Here is an 18,284-nt window from a genome sequence, read left to right as displayed (position 1 = left end):
AAATGCACTTATCTTTGATAAACATCCATCGGTGTTTATGGTTTCACACTTTGGAACAAAATCATCCAATTGGAGGGAAATTACTTGGTACATTTCTCGAATACCATAATTAAAAGTAAACATTAATTTGGCACTAAATCTTGGGGATCAACAATTTAATTATTAATTTTTAATTACTGAATAAATACATAATGTTGGCAATTTTTTTATTCAAAGAGACTATGTGTTTGATTTAATTTATTATGGAGAGATAGCTATATATTTTTATCACATTTTCAAGAAATTTTTTTGATGAACTAGCAATTATTTATAAGAAATAATGTTTTTTCAAACGCACTCATAAATTGACATAAAGTATATTTGAGAGAATTCAACAAAAAATGTATTTTAGTCAGAATATTTTTTCTCTTTTCTTTACTCTCTCTCTCTCTCTCTCTCTCTCTCTCTCTCTATATATATATATATATATATATATATAAAACTTATCCCAATTAAACACAAATAATTAAAAGAACAAAAAATATACATAAATTAAAATATTGAAACTACGTATGCAGTTACACTGAAATAAAAAATTGGAAAAAGTTTATGTTTTTTATCTGACTCGACTCGATTTGTTTAAATTAAATATGTATTCCGAAGCATTAATTGAAATATATGTAAAAAAAACATTAAGCTTATATAATTGGGCAGAATTAATCGAATTAATTGTCATCTTACACGGAAATCATACCAACCCATCCATTGCTGAATTCACAGTGATAGTTATGATACCAATAAAATATCACAAAAAAAATTCATAGCACACACAATCCAAGGCAAAATTTTCTTCAATGGTCAAATCCAAGACCAAGTCCATCGTTTTTTGCATCCACAAGCAAAATAAACAATTTCATGTGCTAACCACATGCACAAATGTATATCGATATACTCCATACCAGCTCAAATTCCCATGTACGTACCCACAAAAAAAGAAAATGAAATCTAATAAATAAAAACTATTCACATTTTCTTGCATCATCATCATATCTCTTTATTGTTCACCTTGGATGGTTCCATGGCATGGCATTCTCTACAAGCCATCACAAACCACCGGAAAATTCTCCTTCCAAACCTCAATTTCACTCCTTTCTTTTTCAGTTTCTCCTTCTTCTTTTTATTCTTCTTATCCTTCTTCTTCCCTTGTTGCATGTTCCTTTTTGTTCTCATTGACCCATCACGATTCAACACTGGCACTGGCGTTATATATTGCCACCTCTGAGAACGCCCATATGCTTGATAATGAGAAGAAACCATTGATTTATATGTACCACCCTTGATCTTGTTGTGGAACAACCTGCTTTCGGAGGTGTCACTAGAGCTTGTTCTTGCACTGCTGCAGCTGCTGTTGGTGCTGTTGCTTCGTGATGAGAGGAACGAGTCTTTGCTGCTATTGATGCTGCTGGTTCGGCTCGTGGGGTGGTTGTGTTGGTGTTGAAATAGAGGGAAAGAGTGTGGTAGGAGGCGACCATTGAGGAAGAGTTGATCGGCTGGTGAGGTTGTGAAGGGTTCAATGGAGGGTGAGTCTGGGGTTAGAGACCCAAACTCGAAGTCTGAGTCTTGGTTTGGGGTGCTTGGGAATGAGAAGGAGTTGCTTGAGCTGTTCTTTTTCTTGTGTGTTTCCATGGAAGAGTGAGGGATGGTTGGTTGTATTTGCATTGTGGAGTTTGCTAAGAAGAAGAGCTTTTATATTGGAGAGTGTGTGTATAAGATTGGTTATTGGGTTTGAATGTGAGACATGTTGAGTGAATCAAGCTCTTTGCTGGTTTCAAATTGAGGGAGCTTAATTTGGTGGTGGTGTAAATAATGTGAACCATGGGATGCCAACTCAATGCCTCAAGTTTAAGAAATAATATTGCATGGTGTTGTTGTAATGATGTTGTTAACTAGCCTGTGTGAGATGTGTCACTAACTAGTGTTTGTGTGTCATGTGATGTAGAAATATCTTAATCTTAATCCTAATTGATGAGTTTTGGGTTTTAAGTTTGGAGGTCCAAGAAATAAAGAAAGAAAAAGGAGTGTATTCGAATATGACATAAAGAAATGTGTCAAACGATGTGGCGATTTCCTATATAAATTATATATAGTCTTTTGGTGTCTATTGTTTATTAAAAAGATGCTGATGCTGATGAGTGATTTGGATCAAGTTAGTGGATTTGAAAAGTGAAATGCTTAATCATCTTGTCTCTTGGCTACAATATAAGAGAGAGAGAGAGAGAGAGAGAGAGAGAGAGAGTGTACTAATACAAGTTTAGCCAAATTTATACTTTTAATGACTTTTTTAAACGATCAATTACATCAATTACATTATTGAATTAAAAATTCTTATAAAATAGATTAAGTTCATTAAATTTTATGTAATTCAAAATCTAAATAACCCTTCATCGATCATAAAATTTGTAATAATTTAGACTTTGAGGTCAAGATATCCCATGTCTCTAGATCTCTATGTAAACATTAAGGTATTATTTTTCAGTAGTTATTAGCTTATCTCAATTAAGTACGGTGGTGAGTTATTTAGCCTTTGTCAACTTGCTTTTTGCTATTCTAAAGGACACAGAGTCCCAAATATACCCTTCCTATATAGATAAAGCAGAAAAACAAAAGGAAAATAAAGTAAGAAAGGAGAGAGCCAAGCAGGAAGAAGTACTAGTCTATTAGCTTATGGTTCTTCATTCCTCTTTCCAAAAGACCAAGGAATGGTGGGATCACTATTGTTGCTTTCTTTGGTAGAAGGAAGCAAAGCCAAAGGCTCCCTATGGTCTAAAAGAAAAGAAAAGAAAAGAAAAGAAAATAGGATGAAATATTTCGAGGCGTGTGATTTGAATGATCAAAGACTTACTTTTGATTACTCCTAAACAAACAAGGGGACAAAGTGCCTCTTATAAAATTTCTTGGTCTCTTATTTAGGTTTCTATGGCGTAACCCATGACCCATTTTAGCTCATTGTGCCTTTGGGGACCATAAGTCAGCCAGATTTAGTCTTCAATATTTATTTTTTACTCCAAAACCCAAGCAAATTATTGGTCAATCTTCCTTAGAAAGCATACTTTTATGTGACGCCAACACAATGGATTCTTAGACAAAGCTGTTCAAGGTTTCATTATAACTACATATATAATTAATGAGCTATTTTGACTACCAATATCATGTTGAATAGCATTCTAAATGCTCATAAAATTTACAAAAATAACTAGTTTATAACTAAGCCAATATATAATGTACCTATATAAAATAACTCTCTTCTATAGAATATAAAATTTCATTAATTTAATGATTGAACCCCGTAAGTTTACATTACGCTATCTTAATTAAGCGTAAAATGTAAGAAAACTTGCCCACCATTACACTGATAAATTTATATTCAGTTTGAACCCTCAAACTTCGACCAAAAATTATTTTTTAAAAAAGTATTATAATTTATCTTTTCTTTTAAAGTATTTTTAGGATCTCTCCTTATCTTTATACAACAACCATCAATCAAATTTTATCTCATTAAATGAGATTGACAATAATCTTATTGAGTTAAGTACAAAATCAAATTTTAAAAAATGTTACTCTTTTCATTTCTTTTTATTTGTCTCTGTTTTAAACAAAAATTGTTCTTTTTTATCTATCTCATTAAAATTCTAAGAATACATTTATTATTATTTTTAAATATACCATTATCCTTCACACAAATGAAATGGCTAATAAACTTGTGCAAATTCTAAATATTACAAGGGTAAAACAGAAAAGTAGATGTTAAAATTTAATGATCTAAAAATATTAAATAATTTACTTAATCTGTATGTTTAAATCTTAAAAGATAGATAAAAAGAAACAAGCATTTTCAATCATTTTTATGTGCAAGATAAATTGGCTTGATCTTATATTTTCAGTGATTAGAACCTCAAATTTTCTTTTAATAAGACAGGTCATTATTATTATAATTAATCCTTTATACGTATATTAAAATTGTTTAAGTTATTGACAAGTTAAAGTATAAGTGCGTATATTATAAGTTATTTCTCATAGACACATCCAAGTGCAGGGAAGGGTGACACATAAATGATGCAATTCACCTCTCTCTTTTTTTTCCTATAATATGAGATTTGTTAATAAAAAAAATTGTGACTCCCTTAACTGAAGTAACAACTTTATAATTCACATTTCATTTGATTGAACATGAAGTTAAAATTCTCAATAGAACTGGAAATTTCATGATTAGGACCATCATTTTTCTTTTAACAGCAGAGTTAATTACTATTACAATCCATCCCTTATATGTTTATTGAAAATCTTTAGGATATTAACAAGTCAAAGTATAATTGCATTTTTAATTCTCTATTGCACATACAAGAGCAAAGAGAAGGGTGGCACACGAGTGTTGTAGTCACTTTCACAATTTTCAATCTTTTTTATATTATATTTTGTCAGTAAAAAAAAAATTGTGACTCCCTTTAACTAAAGTTAAAACATTGAAAATTTCATTTTGTTTGACCAAACATGATGTAAAAACTCTCATTACAAGTAACTTCTTCATGATTAGAACCTTCATTTTTCTTTTTACCACACAATTCATTATGAATATGATTAAACTCTTATAAGTTTATTAAAAATATTTAAAATTTTAACAAATTTAAGTATAACTATATGTTTATTACAAGTTCTCTCCCACGGACACAAAGGAGCAAAGGGAAAGGTGACACACAAATTTATGTTTATATAATTATTTTTTATTATATTAAAAATATCATCAAATGCTGAAATAATTGGACATATTACTTTCTGCTTTAAAGAAAAAGAGATTAATGATTAACATGAAAGGAAGCAAAGTGGGCCCAGAAGGAGAAAAGGGACGAATGAGGTAACAGCACGTGTTAGAAGGAACGCGTCTTCGGAGTTGCGACGTACGCGGCATAGTATTGGGAAATAACAAAAAGTCGTGTCAACGCGACAATGATCCTCAGTGCCTCATCATCTCACACTACACACTCGTCTTTCTCCTCTTCATTCCCTTCTTTCTCTGCCTCTTCACCTCTTCTCTCCCTGTCTTCATCTTACCCTCTTCATTGTTTGCTTTCAATAATTATATTAAATACGTGGCCACACCCTCTTAAATCTATATATATATATAAACCCCTTCACACTCTCCACTATGACCGGCAGAGAAATTCTTCATAAGATGAAGGTATGCTCTTAATTCATCACTCACCCTTTTTTCTCTTATGTTATTATAACTTATTGTTCCTTTTTTTAAAAATTTTAATTGCCACATCATATATTTTATTTTTACGATATGCTTTTTAGTCAATTCAATGATGGAGACTATTCACTTGTTGCTGTTGATCTTCATCTATTAGTTCCTTGGATTGCTCTTTTTACTCAAATTCGATAAGCCCCGCCTTTTTTTTTAAATTGTTGTCAACGTGATTTTACTATTTGCATGTGTTTTCTTCATTGACTGTAACATTGCCTTATCACTGATTACCTTTCTGGGTTCTAAATTCGGATCTACATGGAAAAGATGTGTCACTAAACTGTTGATTTAACTTGTGTACTGGATGATCATGGACAATAATTGATACAAGATTGTGTCAAATGCATACAATTTATTTCAACATCTACTTGTAGATTTATTAATTCCAGAACCAGAAGTAATCAATTAAATAGCTTACAATATCTCTTGGTGGTTCCATTTTTACTGTCGACCCATCTCTCATTGAGGTTTACTTTCTTTGCTCATTCGTATCAGTGTACTCTGTAGGTTTATATGATTAAGAAATCCGAGATATTAGAGTGCTTTCTTCCTGAACCTAGGAGCGTATGTATCATCAAGAGTCCAAGACACATGTTCCTTGACCTTAAAATGAATCGTAGAGTAATTTGATCCAGACAATTTGCAAATTCCATTGGTGTGTAGGGTATGAATAATCATATTTGAAGTAATAAATTGGTTGATTAATGGAGATGGTTGGGAAGTTACTTGTCTCTGTGGTAAAAAAATATCAAAATTTTTTATGTGGTCAGCAACTTAAGAATTAAATGCTTATCCATGACCGTTGGAGGGTGCATCACGGGTTCAGTACCCAGTTGCTAAACTGTGCTTTTTGACCACATAGACATAGAATGAGGAGAAAAAGTCAATCATGTCCCTTGTGAAGAGTAGGTTGCTTTTGGTTTCGTCTGTGCCAGTTGTTAATTCCAGCTATCTGCAATATCAATCAATCAGATTTATGTTATGATAGTGTTAAAAAGCTAGATGATTCTTGATGAGTTAATGTGATTTACTTGTATACTGCTAGTTAGGTGTTGCTTTATAGATAACTGCATTGGAGGGTAATTTATGATGTGATTTGGCGGTGAATAAAAAGGAAATCTGTGACGTTTTTGAAAGTTAAGATATTGAAATAAAATATTTAGGTAAATGCAAGCAGTGATTGACAAGTGCAATGGTTGATTACATTTCACAGCTCCAGACATTGATTGTTTGCAAAAGAATGTTTCATATGGTGTATATAGTTATTGATATAAGAGAATCCAAGCTTCTGTTTTTTTTTTTTTTTTTTAATTTTAAATTTACTCTTGAATTCATTGAAAAATGATGCCCTTAGGTTCTTATTTTGAAAATACACCAGAATGTCTTAGAGGTTACGATGACTCAGGCTTCAACAAATTTAACGTGTAATGGTTGACTAAAACTTAATAACTCCAGACATTGGTTGTTTGCAAAAGAATACTTTATACAGTGTGTACAGTTATTGATATGAGAAAATCCAAGCATTTTTTTTTTAATTTTAAATTTACCGTTGAATTCCTTGAAAAATGATACTCTAAGCTACTTATTTAGAAAATACACTAGAATGTCTTAGAAGTTATCATGACTCAGGCTTCCACAAATTCAACTTAACAAGATGAATTGCCTATTCTGTGCTTTGTGAAGTATTCAAAAGCTTGCACTCTGATATTTCTCCTAGACCTGGTTCTCACTGCACCAATAGCTCTGAATTTTGAGTTTTCTATTGTGAGTCTTGTGACAAGATTATGTTGCTTGCAGGAAAAAGTTTTGGGATCATCTGATCCTGACTCAGGTAAAGGAAAGAGCAAGATGAAGAAGCAGATAACTCATGGCTTTCACTTGGTAAAGGGAAGATCAGATCATGCTATGGAAGACTATGTTGTTGCTCAATTTAAGCAAGTTGATAACAATGAGTTAGGCTTATTTGCAATATTTGATGGCCACTCAGGTCACAGTGTACCTGATTACTTGAAGTCTCATTTGTTTGATAATATCTTAAAAGAGGTAATGAATATTTTCTGGTTACTTAATCTATGAACTGCTTTCTTTGAAGCCTAAATTACATTTGAGTTTCTCAGGAAGAAAGGCATATCGTCAAGGCCTAATTGAAAATTAACAATGCCAATTTAAGTTTAATGAATTTGATTACTATGTTTATCAGGAATTTAAATAAAAATAAAAATGGGATATTTTTCTTGTCATAATATTTTTTGTTTGTGCTATTTCCTTGTCCTTCCTCTACACAGATTGGTAAATTGTTTCAAGCCGTTCTAGGTTTATTTTGGCCTTGCAATTTTATCCCTTGTCTGTAGATTTAGTTTGAGGAGGATATTTGGGGCTGCTAGGATTTTGGAAATGTTTTCTATTTTCATTTTTTGTTTTCACTTTTAAATACAAAATTGTCACTTCTTATTTTGTTTTCTGTTTTCAAAGATTTGTACATGAAATAATACAGACAACTTTTTTTCTATTTTCTCTATTTCCTTTACAAAATTTGGAAAACAATAAATAAAATGAAAACAAGGTGAGATTTTGTAATTGAAAGTGAAAACAGAAAATGAAAATAGAAATCATTTCTAAAAACCAAACAAGCCCTTAAGTTTTCAAATATAATGCATGCCTATAACTCTTGTTTTGCACCTATTTCTTCATGTAGCCTAACTTCTGGACAGAACCTGCGGATGCGGTCAAGACAGCATACATTATAACTGATTCCACTATTTTAGACAAATCAGGTGAACTGGGTAGAGGAGGTTCAACTGCTGTCACAGCAATATTGATCAATTGTCAGAAGCTAGTAGTGGCCAACATTGGGGATTCTCGTGCTGTTTTATGTAAGAACGGTGTGGCCAAACAACTATCAGTGGATCATGAACCAACCACAGAAAGTGAGGATATAAAAAACAGAGGTGGTTTTGTGTCAAACTTTCCAGGTATGATTTATTTTGAAATGTAGAATAATTTTGCATTTTATCTTAATTGCAGCACTAATGCATCAAATTATGGGTGCTGTTGTTCAGTTGGCTTATGATTTTAAATGCTTTTTTTTTATCTGGTCTATTTGAGGAATACTAGTTGATATTAACACTAACAACACTTTTTTTAATGACTAAAACTTATTAGAAATCATAAAATTATGGAATTGCCTAAAATTTATTAGAATTCATAAAATGATATAGGTTTGTATTTCAATTTCAAGTCTTAGTAGATATTTAGTTAATAATAAAGAACGCATTAAAAATTTAGTTAATAACAAAAGTGTACTTTTTGTTTATATAATTTTGAGTTTTAGTAAATTTTAGTTAGATAAAAATTGTTGTTAGTATTTCTTTATTTAAAAAAAATTTGCTTAAGGCGGGATTAAGACTTTGTTTCAGTTCTAAGGGGGTACTACTGCTTTTGTGGCCAATTCAGGGGACGTTCCACGTGTTGATGGTCAGTTAGCAGTGTCAAGGGCATTTGGTGACAAAAGCCTGAAGAAACACTTAAGCTCAGAGCCTCATGTGACTGTGGAGATGATAGATGATGATGCAGAGTTTGTAATTTTAGCTAGTGATGGGTTGTGGAAGGTAACATTTGATTAATCATGAAGCATCATATCAACACACAACTTATGGATTTGTCTTTACGGTTTTGTTAACAAAGGCTAATTTTAAGCCAATAAATATAGTAAATTTATTTATTTTTTTCATTCTCGATGTAATAAATATATTTTCTTGAAAAATATTATTTTTAGTTCCTTAACCTGAGTCTTATGCAGAATTTAATATTTTCTACACTAATCAATTTTGTTTATTGAAATTGTTCAAGGTAATGTCCAATCAAGAAGCAGTTGATGCCATCAAAGATATAAAGGATGCTAGATCTGCAGCAAAGCTCCTTACTGAAGAAGCAAAAAACAGGAAAAGCTCAGATGATATCTCTTGCGTTGTTGTGAGATTTCAGTGATCACAGAACTCACATTGTGGATTTTGTTCTACGAACTTGAAAGTGTAACATATACTTTACTATATATAATATGGATAAATGTTGATATCCTTAAAGGTGTTATAATGCCAAGCTGAACAGTGTGGGGTAAAGATCTAACTTTATCTGCTTTGATCCAATCCAACTTTGGACAACGTGTCGTTTTATGTAACAATGTAAAAAGGATTTAGTTTTGGATTGTGTAGACCAAAATAATTCGTACCAATGCAAGGAATAGTTTGGTCAATCTCTATCATCTTCAAAATCCTTGCCAAATTTACTGCTTGGCCGTTCAAGTTTTTCTTAGACCATCCATTTGTGCTCACGAATCAATGATGCTTGCATTTACTTAACGTATTTAATATCGATATTTTTATCAAGTATTCAAATCAACTACGTCAAATCTTAATTTTCAAGTTGTCCTCTTTCGGAAGAAATGAGGTTACGTTTACTATGTTTTCAGGTTAACAGTAATGATTTATCTTGAGAATGTTTGTAATTTTTATTTAACTAATTTCTAAGAAGTATATTCTTTGTTTGGATTTACAGAATAGTTATTATATATTTATTGTTTTATCTTGAGAAATGTTACGTTGTTATAGTGTTTAAAAATTTCCATACAAATTAATCCTTGTCAGCAGATTAATAATTTTGAAGTTTAAAAACATAAAGAAATAAATTTGAAGTTTAATATGTACAAACGTTATTGAAAAATAAGACAACACAAGTAACATGTAACATCTTTTATGCTTTGTTTGAATGGAGTGATTTGAGGGAAACAAATTAAAATGAGTAATTGTGTGTAGAAAAATAATTTCTTTTTCATTTAGCTATTTTGTCTTAATAGAATGAAAGAAAGCCGGTAGCTCCAAATTTTTTTCACCCCTTTCCATCCGAAGAAGTAGGTCAAAGAGGGGATTATTTTATTTTATTTTATTTTAATATTAATTTATAACATAATATAAAAATTTAAATTAAAAGGTATTGAAAAATTTTATATTAAAAGATTTGTTATTATAAAAATATTTTCATATTATTTTTTCACACTCCATTTTATTAGTAAACATAATTTTTTGACTTCTTTATCTCCTATTTTTATTCATTTAAATGATATTTTTTTAACTCTATTTCTCACTTTATTGTTTTCAATTTTATCTTTTGTCAAAACAGAACCTTAAAGACTAAATGATATATTTATTTACTTTGTACTTTTCAATGACTAAGCGGTTTTATGACTTTATTATAGGTAAACAAATGTTCCAAATATGTTGTGGAGATCCTTATGAGAAAATAGAAATAAAAACGTATTTCTTCACTAAACCCAAAATAGAAAAATTATAAAAATATATCTTCAGTGAGTAATTAGGTAGAGATTCAAAAGAAACCTAGCACCTAAGAACATCACTAATGGTGCTATGATTTTTACCTTAAAATTATAAAATAAAATATTAAATAACTTCAGTTTTCAAGTTGCTAGTGCAAGCAACAACAAAAAAAGGTCTAATAGTGTGGTTTATTAGCATATATAGCATAAAAGAGGTACAGAAACAAGAAATAATCGAAATAGATGTGCGAATTTAACCAAAAGAAGCAATAGCTTTTTATTTTAATCCAATCGAAGATAAGGGTACACCATTCAAGGGTGTTTTAATAGGATAACAATGGTAACTGCTAAGGCAAACAGAAACAAAAGGCACTCACTAAACAAGAAAACATAGAGGTCCAAGGCAACTAGCTTACATTGCATAAGACACCAACTTTGGATGTTGGAAATTTTTGTGACTTTGATTTGTGTTTATGTGAACATACAAAGTGGTCTTTATTATATGCCTTGGCATGTAAGAAACCAGAAAGTGACAGAAGAGAGGGAGCTAACAAGGTGAACATTTTTGGCTTTTTCATCTGATATTGAAAGACTTATAGCCAGAACTCCCTGGTAGGTTCATCTGAATTCTCCCCCTCTCATCAGCAAGCCTACACTGTGTTGTTTCCTTTGGTTGATGATGGCCTTTGTTGCAGCCCTCATTAGTAGCTTCCGGGTTGCTCTTCCGCCGCCGTTCATTGTGTCCGGCCAGGCGCCGACGGCAGCTTCTCTTTGCTTCATCAAACTCTGCCAGGTCATGGAACCTGCACACACTCATCATAGATTTCTAAAATGATGACCATGGAAACAGTTCTTCAAAATTTAAACCATATGACACATGGGAAAAGTAAAAAAAATGAAAGAATGTATAAGAAATGAGGCTCTCTGTGAGTTTAGATTCATGTTTAAATGCTCATGGATTCACATTTATTTCAACACTATTAGTGTGTGTTGGAAACACGTTGACAAACCCGTAAACGTTGATCCTTGAGGATGTAAACGTGAAACCAAACACACAGTTATAACTTTTGCATTGGATCTATGCTTATAGATTTTTTAATGTAAATTCAAACATACATTCAATTTCTTAAAAGAGTGTTTCTTTTATATGCAAAGAACATGTTCCCTTAAGTCATAAGTTAGGAAGATCCAAATATTTTCAGTTAGTGATCAAGGCATTTTTTTTGTGTACTAGGAATTCTTTTCTTAATTGAAGGTTTACAGGCAGTGCTAGTGCCTGTGATTCGTTTACTACAAAAAAACATAATTATTAGTTTCAACAGAAAATGAGCTAAAATCAGATCATAGGAAAACAAGATCAAGTCTACCATGCATAGTAAAATGCTAAAGACAAAACAAAAAGAGAAAAAGGGTGTTGATGAGTGAGGTTTGAATGAACACACCTGCTACATTGCTGGCAAAACCTTTGCCTCAACCCTGCAACCACCACAACAGGTGCCTTGGAATGAAACTCACACACCTTATGGCGGCGATGGTATCTCTTTGCATCAGTCAAATCAGCACCACACCTTTCAGCTTGACATGAAGGTGGAGAAACTCCACCACCACCACCACTACCACTAGCCCCTCTTCTCCCACTCCCACTAACCCCCTTTTTCTTCTCTTCTTCTATGAAATTAACATCACCACCACCACCACTTTCATCCTCCTCTTCCACTTCATTCTCCACTTCTTCTTCAACTGTGATATTACTCTTTCTTACCTTCTCAACCAATGTCCTCTTCCTCTCAACACTCTTGGCCTCCATTGATGGTGACAATAATGAAAGAGCAAGTGAAGTTGTGTAGAGACTAGACTTTTTGGAGCAATGAAGTGAAAGAGGGAGTTTATATGAAGCAGAAAGGTAGAAAAGAAGGTGCAAAGAGTGTGGACCACAGGCTCCATTTTGTTAATTGTGTGCTTTTATTAGTATAAAGGTAAGGGAATAGTGCATAGAGGAGGGTCTTGGTTTTTTGTCTTTAATGATAAGCTAATAGAGGAAAGGTTAAGTCCCAATTCTTGCTGTGATGTGGGAAGTGGGTATTGATTTTGAATGAATGGTGTGTTGAAAGTGATAGTGCTGCTGTCATATAACTCCAAGCGCGTCAATGATAAGCGCTTTTCTATTGGCACTCAAGGAATTACAAATTGGAAGAAGAGGATTTTGCTTTTGTTTGTTCTTGTTATTTTGTTGTTGTTGTGATTTCTGATACGACGCAGGTGAAGGACCCATATCACATGCATAGCCACCCCTTGTTTACGATTCTTTGTAATTACAAAATGATAATAATAATAGTAATAAATGAATGTGACTTCCTACAAACTCTGCATAACTACAACTATCAGAAAGAAAATGGCAACAAGTCTAGTGTGAAGTTTTATAACTAATCTGAAGAAGATAACTATCAGCTTTTATTTTTCACTGCCACTATGACTATTACATATCCATTGGTACAGGAATAACATCATTGAAGATTTTAAGTGGAATTTGATCGTTCTGGTTGGTCTGTGTTTCTGCTGTAGTTAGCTTTATTCATTTTAGTAGTAAGACTAAGCATTAATTTAGATGCATAGGAAGAGAGCTACTGGACCATTGCATTTTTTGTCTTAAAAAGCCTGTGTTGTAAAGTACTCATAGCACTGATCAAGGCTACACTCTAGCGAGTAGAGAGAGACACATCAAATTTTTCATATAGAAGAAAATTCACCTTTACAGTATAAATGACTAAATGAGCAGTAGCAAACTATTCCCCTGATTTATTTTCATTTTCCAATTTGCTGTTCGACAAAATTTAAGTGCAGTTTCATATGTGTTTTTGGTGGTGTTCTTCAATCAACATTGAAGTTGTACTTGGATAATATGTGCCGACCTTTATTGCATGAATTACCAAGGTAAAAGTTCAATTTTAATCTAAGAACAACACAAAAAACATCTAAGTTTTGTCCTTTGCCTATCTAGCATGATCTGGGTATCGTCCAACAAAGTTTTTTTGGTACACACAAGGAAGAATCAAGCCCTGTAAGCATACTCAAGGGAAACAATTATCTATTAACTCTGCGGAACATTGTTAGTTGTCGACTTTTGTTGCATATATTTGGTATAAATAATTGATCATGTTATGTGATTAAGCAGTTAGAATTTTGTGGTTGTTTAAAATTATGAAAATAATTATTCCCATAGAATCTTTCTGGAGTAAATGATATCAAGTTGCAATAGTACTATTATGGCCACAACATGTGGTGCTGACATGACCTTGCACGCTAGTACCATGGTTTCACAAGATGCCATCGTACTCAGTACTTGATGCGAGTTTTCACCATGGACGGTATCTAGATATAGCGGACAAAAACAAACGGTTCAACCTTATCTACGTTCAATGATTGAGGATTTGGCTTCATATAACCCAACTTGTATTCGGTTCAACCTTAGTCCAACATAACTCACATTAATCTACGGAAACAAGTCCTTTGCGCCTTTCTTAGGATCAGTCATGGCACATTAAATAACTTGGTAAATAATGTTATTTCATGCACCAATTCCTAGTAATATTTGTGGACATATTTAGAGGCAAATTTCCCTTCTCTTTTCTTTTAACATTTTATAAGACTAGCAAAAGATCTTAAGAAGAATCAAGTTCCTGGTATGCTTGGACCAATAGGCTTTGGTTTCAAATAATCCTTTTTGATACTTATTCTTCTTGGGCAATGTTTTTGTGGAACTCACACGTTCCATAGAAATATTAAATTTTTAATTTTGTTTGTTATAGTCTATCTGAACCATTTTTTTAGTTCTTACATTTTTATAAATATTTGTTTTTAATTGTTATTATTAATTCGATCTATTAAAACACTATGAAATGTCAGTTTTTAGTCAAAATATAATGACTAAAAATTATAGTTGATTAACATAAAAAATTAATAAAATATAGATTAAAATGATGTTTAAATAATAAAAAAAGAAAGTAAAAAATGTTAAGAAAGTGATGTGATAAAAAGAAAAAAAAACAATAGAAAGAAAGAGACAGCAATTGTGTATTTAAAAAAATCAGAGTTATTTATAAAAATATAATTTTCCACTGTAACGATTGGAGTATATCTCTGTTAAATGTTGGAGGTCTTAGAATTCGAATAATGGGAAAAGAATAGAGCATTTAATTGATAAAACAAATACTATAACTAAGAATACACTGCACGTATTTTACTTGGTAGGCTCCCTAGAATTTTAATACTATAACTTAATTAGAATTTTTTGGTCACTTTGAAATTTACACCCTGAAGATTTGTTTTTCCAAGTGCATTTATTGATTTTTGTAACATATTAAATTTTATATAATTTAATCATTTATAGATATATAATTAATTGTAGTAACTTACTTATATTTTAAATAATATTTTATCTGTTAAAATATAAAACAATAATAAAGTATCAATTATTATTTAAATTGTGTTAAATTTGATAAATTTATTTATTTTATAAAAATTTTAAATTAACAATTAAATTGATAAAATCGCTTTTAATAAAAAAATTATTAAATATGTTGTTGAGACATTGAGTAATATTTAATTATATCTTAGGCATGTGTTTATTATGTCTTCAAACCAAATATTTTAATTATATCAATATGTATTTCGTGCATTGTATGATTATTTTTATTTAAATAAAGTAAATTAAGTTATATAATAGATATATATATATATATAATTTAAAAAAATAAAATAATTTAGATTTAAGAGGAAAGAGAAAATTTAAGATTATAAAAATGATTAAAATGTATAAGTGATTGAGATTTGAGATGGGAAAAATAGTATAAAAAGAAAAAGAAATTAAAAGGTTTAAATTTGAAGAAAAATCTTAAAATAAAAAAAAAGTTGAAAAATTTAATAATTTTAAAATAATGAAAAATAATACAAAATGATGATAAAGTTGTGTTAAAAAAGAAAAGAGAGTATGATAACATATGTTTTCATTCTCAAAGATTAAGGACTCACATTTATATTACTGGAATTGATAATGATATTAACTAGGAAGTTGAGGATCCCTTGGACAAAATGCAATTTTCCATTTTATTTGATTTATATGTTGTTTAAGGTGAAAAGTAAAAACAGACTTGCAACATGTCCCTGCTTAAAACTCCATTGATGCAAATCAATTTTCAGAGGCATAAATGGTGTTTGGCCATAAATGTTCAACCATCCCTATTACACATCCACCTGAATTTTGTTTTTCTTTCGTTTTCTACTTTCCTTTCTGGCCATGAGAATCAGAATTTCACACCTCACACATACTTCACCGAAAAATCATGCCCATCACTCTCATATTGACTTGGGTTTGGTCCCCCACTTCTCTTCCTTTTATTCTTCTCTGTTCATTTGTTATGCAATGCAAAAGGTCATGCACCATTCCAATAAAATAAAGCCTTGCTAGCTAGCTAGCCCATCAGCACACACACACACACACAGAAGATGGAACATAGAAGTGTGCATATTTTGTGATATATACCCTTTAAAAAGGACCTTTTTTGTGTTTTCTGAAAAACTGTGTAGGACAGTTGTGAAGAATTCCACATGAATAGACAAAAGTAAGAGACAATCTTTGTAGTGCTAGAGAATTCTTGTTGCATGTCTTTGTAAAGAATGATATATAGTGCAGACAGCTGCATGGTTGATAAGATAAGAGGAATATAAATCATCAAATCATTCAAGAGCATGGGAATTGATGTTGGTCCCCAAGGTTTGGCAACCCATGAATAAAGCCTTAAATCATAGACTTGTTTTCACGGCACACTTTTGTAGTATAGGCAGATGTTAACTAGTGGGTATTGATTGAAGAATCAAAAGTAAGTATTTTTTTATTAAAATAGTATAAATATACTCTCATTATAATTTTCAATACATTTTCAATTTTATTTTTAATCAAATACTTAATTATTTTAATTTCCTAAACAACGCTGTTAGCAAGTCAATTTTAGTATATATTTTGAAGTTGCCTTTGGGTCTTCTTCCCACACAGAGAAACTAGCCATTGGCTCTTTTACCTTCTGTTTTTCTCTTATTTATGGCTTGTCGTTTTTGCTACTACTTTATCAGAGGATATATGGGTAAGAAATAGACATAGGTATCAGATTCTATTGAATTGTCAGACACATAAGTCTACAATAATGATAATTGACTTAGTTTTGTAAGGATCATATATACCCGTGCCCAGTTGGTTTTCATAATATGTGAGTCCTATTCGGTTTAACTAATAAATTAGTAGGATTCAAGTTAGAAGATCTAGAACCAGTGAGCTTGATTTAGTAAAAATGATAAATCAAAATGAAATTGATATAAGTATTTGCCAATGTCTCATCAATATCACTGTTGCTTACAAATTGTAATGACTGTGTTTTATGCAAGTTTTGGTGTTTATACGATCTTTATTAATAAGAAATATTGTCATTTAAAGAATAAAACATTCAATTGATCCATTTGATCTAGCATGCAGCCAAGTTAATAACCACTCTTTTATTTATTTATTATACGTACTCAGGGATCTAAAAGACTTATTATTTTTTTAAAAACTTATTTGCAAATTAAATTTTGATATAAAAAGATCCGTTTTTATTTACGAATAAAATGCTGGTAAATTCAAAGATATAAAATATTGGCAGTATTATATATTTTGATGAATGTAACAAAAATTACTAACCATTGGACTGTAGTTAAAGGAAAATCAATCAATTTTGGAGAGAAAAAAAGTTAGCTAAAAAGATAGTGGTCACTGGTTATTTTGAATGGTATAAAGCTCATATAATTCACTAAAATAATTTATTATTTTGAATTAAATTGGGTAAAATTATAATTTCACTTAATTTTTTATTTTTAGTTTGAGTCTTATTAAATATAACTGTATTAAATATCTACGGGAAGAATTTTATGTATAATAATCCTACTTAACTAAAAAAGAATTGCATTTTACAGAAAATACTTGGAATTTAAATAAAACACTACTAAAATAAATTATTAATAAAGTATATCTTATTTTAGATGAATGTTAAAAATTTATCAATAATTTATGAGTTTAATTAAAATTCATAGACAGTTAAAAAATTATACTAAAATTTGTAATATTGTCATCTAATTATATGATGCCAACTAGTTAAAAATTATTAATTTTTACAGTAATTATTTAAAATTTATACATAAAATAATTTGTAATTTTTAAATCCTAAATCCTAAAAATTTTATACTAATAATATATTAAATTTAAATTCATAAATTTGTTCTTAAGAAGTAATTTGAGGTAATAATGATATTTTTCTGGGAAATTAATGAAGAATGTCAATACCACTTGTAGCTGTGTTTCAATGTTACATTAAGATAGCTTAATTCATAGAAAATAATATTTAAATATAAATTTTAATGATTGTCTAGCTTGCTTTAATTTTCTTTTGAAATAATTTTTTTTTAAAAAATAAATATTTAATATTTATATTTTTGTTGTGCCCCGTAAGTGAGATGGATATTTTTTTAAAATAAGGAATTAAAATAAACAAAAAAAGTAGATACTAAATTCAAAATCTCACAAATATAATAACCAAAAATATATTTAAACTTACAAAAAATTATCTTTGAAAAGTGAAGTGAAAATTACGC

General features: G+C 30.5%; 3 protein-coding genes across 3 annotated transcripts; 1 reads left to right on the top strand and 2 right to left on the bottom strand.

Moving 5' to 3' along the window:
• Positions 1-1,023: 1,023 nt before the first annotated feature.
• On the bottom strand, positions 1,024-1,698 carry LOC113865123. Its single transcript, XM_027499497.1, has one exon. The coding sequence runs from the start codon at positions 1,696-1,698 to the stop codon at positions 1,024-1,026; it is 675 nt and encodes a 224-aa protein (XP_027355298.1).
• A 3,291-nt stretch (positions 1,699-4,989) lies between these two features.
• On the top strand, positions 4,990-9,865 carry LOC113864685 (probable protein phosphatase 2C 39). Its single transcript, XM_027498687.1, has 5 exons — positions 4,990-5,212; positions 7,079-7,324; positions 7,977-8,253; positions 8,735-8,889; positions 9,131-9,865. The coding sequence occupies exons 1-5, from the start codon at positions 5,180-5,182 to the stop codon at positions 9,266-9,268; spliced, it is 849 nt and encodes a 282-aa protein (XP_027354488.1). The 5' UTR covers positions 4,990-5,179; the 3' UTR covers positions 9,269-9,865.
• Positions 9,866-11,021: 1,156 nt separating this feature from the next.
• LOC113864686 (squamosa promoter-binding protein 1-like) lies at positions 11,022-12,417 on the bottom strand. Its single transcript, XM_027498688.1, has 2 exons — positions 12,053-12,417; positions 11,022-11,413 (listed from the first exon to the last, which is right to left on the bottom strand). The coding sequence occupies exons 1-2, from the start codon at positions 12,415-12,417 to the stop codon at positions 11,185-11,187; spliced, it is 594 nt and encodes a 197-aa protein (XP_027354489.1). The 3' UTR covers positions 11,022-11,184.
• Positions 12,418-18,284: the final 5,867 nt, after the last annotated feature.

The sequence above is a fragment of the Abrus precatorius genome, unplaced genomic scaffold, assembly GCF_003935025.1.
Source record: "Abrus precatorius isolate BTA unplaced genomic scaffold, Abrus_2018 Scaffold4, whole genome shotgun sequence".
Lineage (NCBI taxonomy): Eukaryota > Viridiplantae > Streptophyta > Magnoliopsida > Fabales > Fabaceae > Abrus > Abrus precatorius.
The sequence above is the reverse complement of the archived record's forward strand: the minus strand, read 5'-3'. Positions and strand labels throughout refer to the sequence as shown.